The sequence below is a fragment of the Mercenaria mercenaria genome, unplaced genomic scaffold, assembly GCF_021730395.1.
Source record: "Mercenaria mercenaria strain notata unplaced genomic scaffold, MADL_Memer_1 contig_2296, whole genome shotgun sequence".
NCBI classification, from domain to species: domain Eukaryota; kingdom Metazoa; phylum Mollusca; class Bivalvia; order Venerida; family Veneridae; genus Mercenaria; species Mercenaria mercenaria.
The window spans coordinates 18,974-20,706 of NW_026460347.1; the positions used below are offsets into that span (position 1 = coordinate 18,974).

The 1,733-nt window shown below is 28.6% G+C and overlaps 1 protein-coding gene across 1 annotated transcript; it reads right to left on the reverse strand.

Annotated features, from left to right (window-relative positions):
• Positions 1-450: 450 nt before the first annotated feature.
• On the reverse strand, positions 451-1,407 carry LOC128552321 (multidrug resistance-associated protein 1-like). Its single transcript, XM_053533355.1, has 2 exons — positions 1,214-1,407; positions 451-828 (listed from the first exon to the last, which is right to left on the reverse strand). The coding sequence occupies exons 1-2, from the start codon at positions 1,405-1,407 to the stop codon at positions 717-719; spliced, it is 306 nt and encodes a 101-aa protein (XP_053389330.1). The 3' UTR covers positions 451-716.
• Between the last annotated feature and the right edge of the window lie 326 nt (positions 1,408-1,733).

The window sequence follows — 1,733 nt, forward strand, 5'->3', positions numbered from 1 at the left end:
TGCACATTAATATCTGTTTAGATGGCGGTACAAAGCATGTGAGTCAATGCATATTATTCCTTTTCGATCCGTGTTCTTGATTTAAAAATTTGTTAACCGGCTCTTTGAAATTAATTAAAACAATAAAGAGAAATTTTGTTACAGTTTTTATTTCATAGTGCAGTATAAAAATTAAGTATAAAGATTAAAATAAATACATATCGGTAAAATGGTATGACTGTAAATGACATTTGTTAATGCCAATGTAAAAATAACAAACAACATGAACAGCTAAAATATAAACATTTCAATCAAATTCGTCCCCTTTAATGCCCAAATGAAATTATTATTATTCACTTTTGTACATTTTGCAAAATTTGATCAAAACAGAACAACTCATTTGTTATATGTATCATTAGAACAGCAAACATACTATATATATATATATATATATATATATATATATATATATATATATATATATATATATATATATATATATTACTGTTATAAGACCAGAACTTCTGATACAAATATGGCTCATTGTTCTTTACACTTGATCAGATATTTCAATCGTATAAAAATGAATAAAATATAATTCAATTTACTTCGGTTTTTCTATTTCCTATATCAATAACGTTGTTGGCACATTGAGCTTAAATCACTTAACATATTCCGCGTCATTCCTCACACCACAGACTGCAAGTTGTTGAAAGAAGGAAATATTTATAAATCTGTCAAACTAGACCAGCATCTTTTGCCATACTATAGAACGAAGAATTCTTGTTTTCTAGTAATATTTTAGGACTGTCAAATTCTTTTATTTCTCCATGCTCCAATACCAAAATTCTGAAAAGGAAACGAAATGTTTTAAGTTAAGTGTTTTGATAGAAAATGATAAGAAAAACCTGACGATTATTATAAGACATTGAAAGATAGCATAAATTATACAAGAAAATTGAATTTGTAGCCAGGAAAATGGAAATTGCACTTAAAATATCAATGCAATGTATAATGTTATACATTTTCATTATTGTGTACATTTTCCAATTTTGCCACACAATTCAAGAATAGATCCTTATTGTATTCAAAGCCATATATTACCTTAAACAGAAAATACTATATTGGGTTTTTTAATTTACAAAATACACCATATGGTTGAATTTAACGAACATGTGACGATTCTTATACCGGCTTATATACATCAATATAATAAAAAATAGCAACTAATTACCTGTCATAATCTATAATTGTGTTTAATCTGTGGGCAATGGTCAATACAGTACAGTCTTTGAACTCCATTTTGATCGTGTTTTGTATCAATTCATCCGTTTTCATATCTACCGCCGCTGTCGCCTCGTCCAGTACCAAAATGCTGCTCTTTCGTAATAAACTACGAGCTAAACAGATCAGCTGGCGTTGGCCCATGCTGAAATTGACATAAATTAGGCATAGGAAATAGAGATCAATATAATTGCACATTTACTAATCCTACCAGGTGTTCTGTATTACAAAAATGCATCTATTGTGACATTTTGATACAAGCAAAACTGTATTATCTGCACTATTATTTACCTACTGGTACTTCGTTTTATTATTGGCTTGTTAAAAGTTAATTTTTTACCATATGTAAGTTGACAGAATCATAGGAACCATGTCTTGAGGGGTAAATCAAACACAAATGAATAAATCCTTAATGATTTTGTTGTGCAAAAAAGTATGATATTGTGTCTTAAAGAGTTTTCATTTTCCAC

What these genes read in the sequence shown, in the direction of transcription:
- LOC128552321 (XM_053533355.1), bottom strand. Translation starts at nt 1,407, where the DNA reads ATGGGCCAACGCCAGCTGATCTGTTTAGCTCGTAGTTTATTACGAAAG. An exon ending in ACAATTATAGATTATGACAG is followed by an intron (nt 829 to 1,213) that starts GTAATTAGTTGC and finishes TTTCCTTTTCAG; the next exon opens with AATTTTGGTATTGGAGCATG.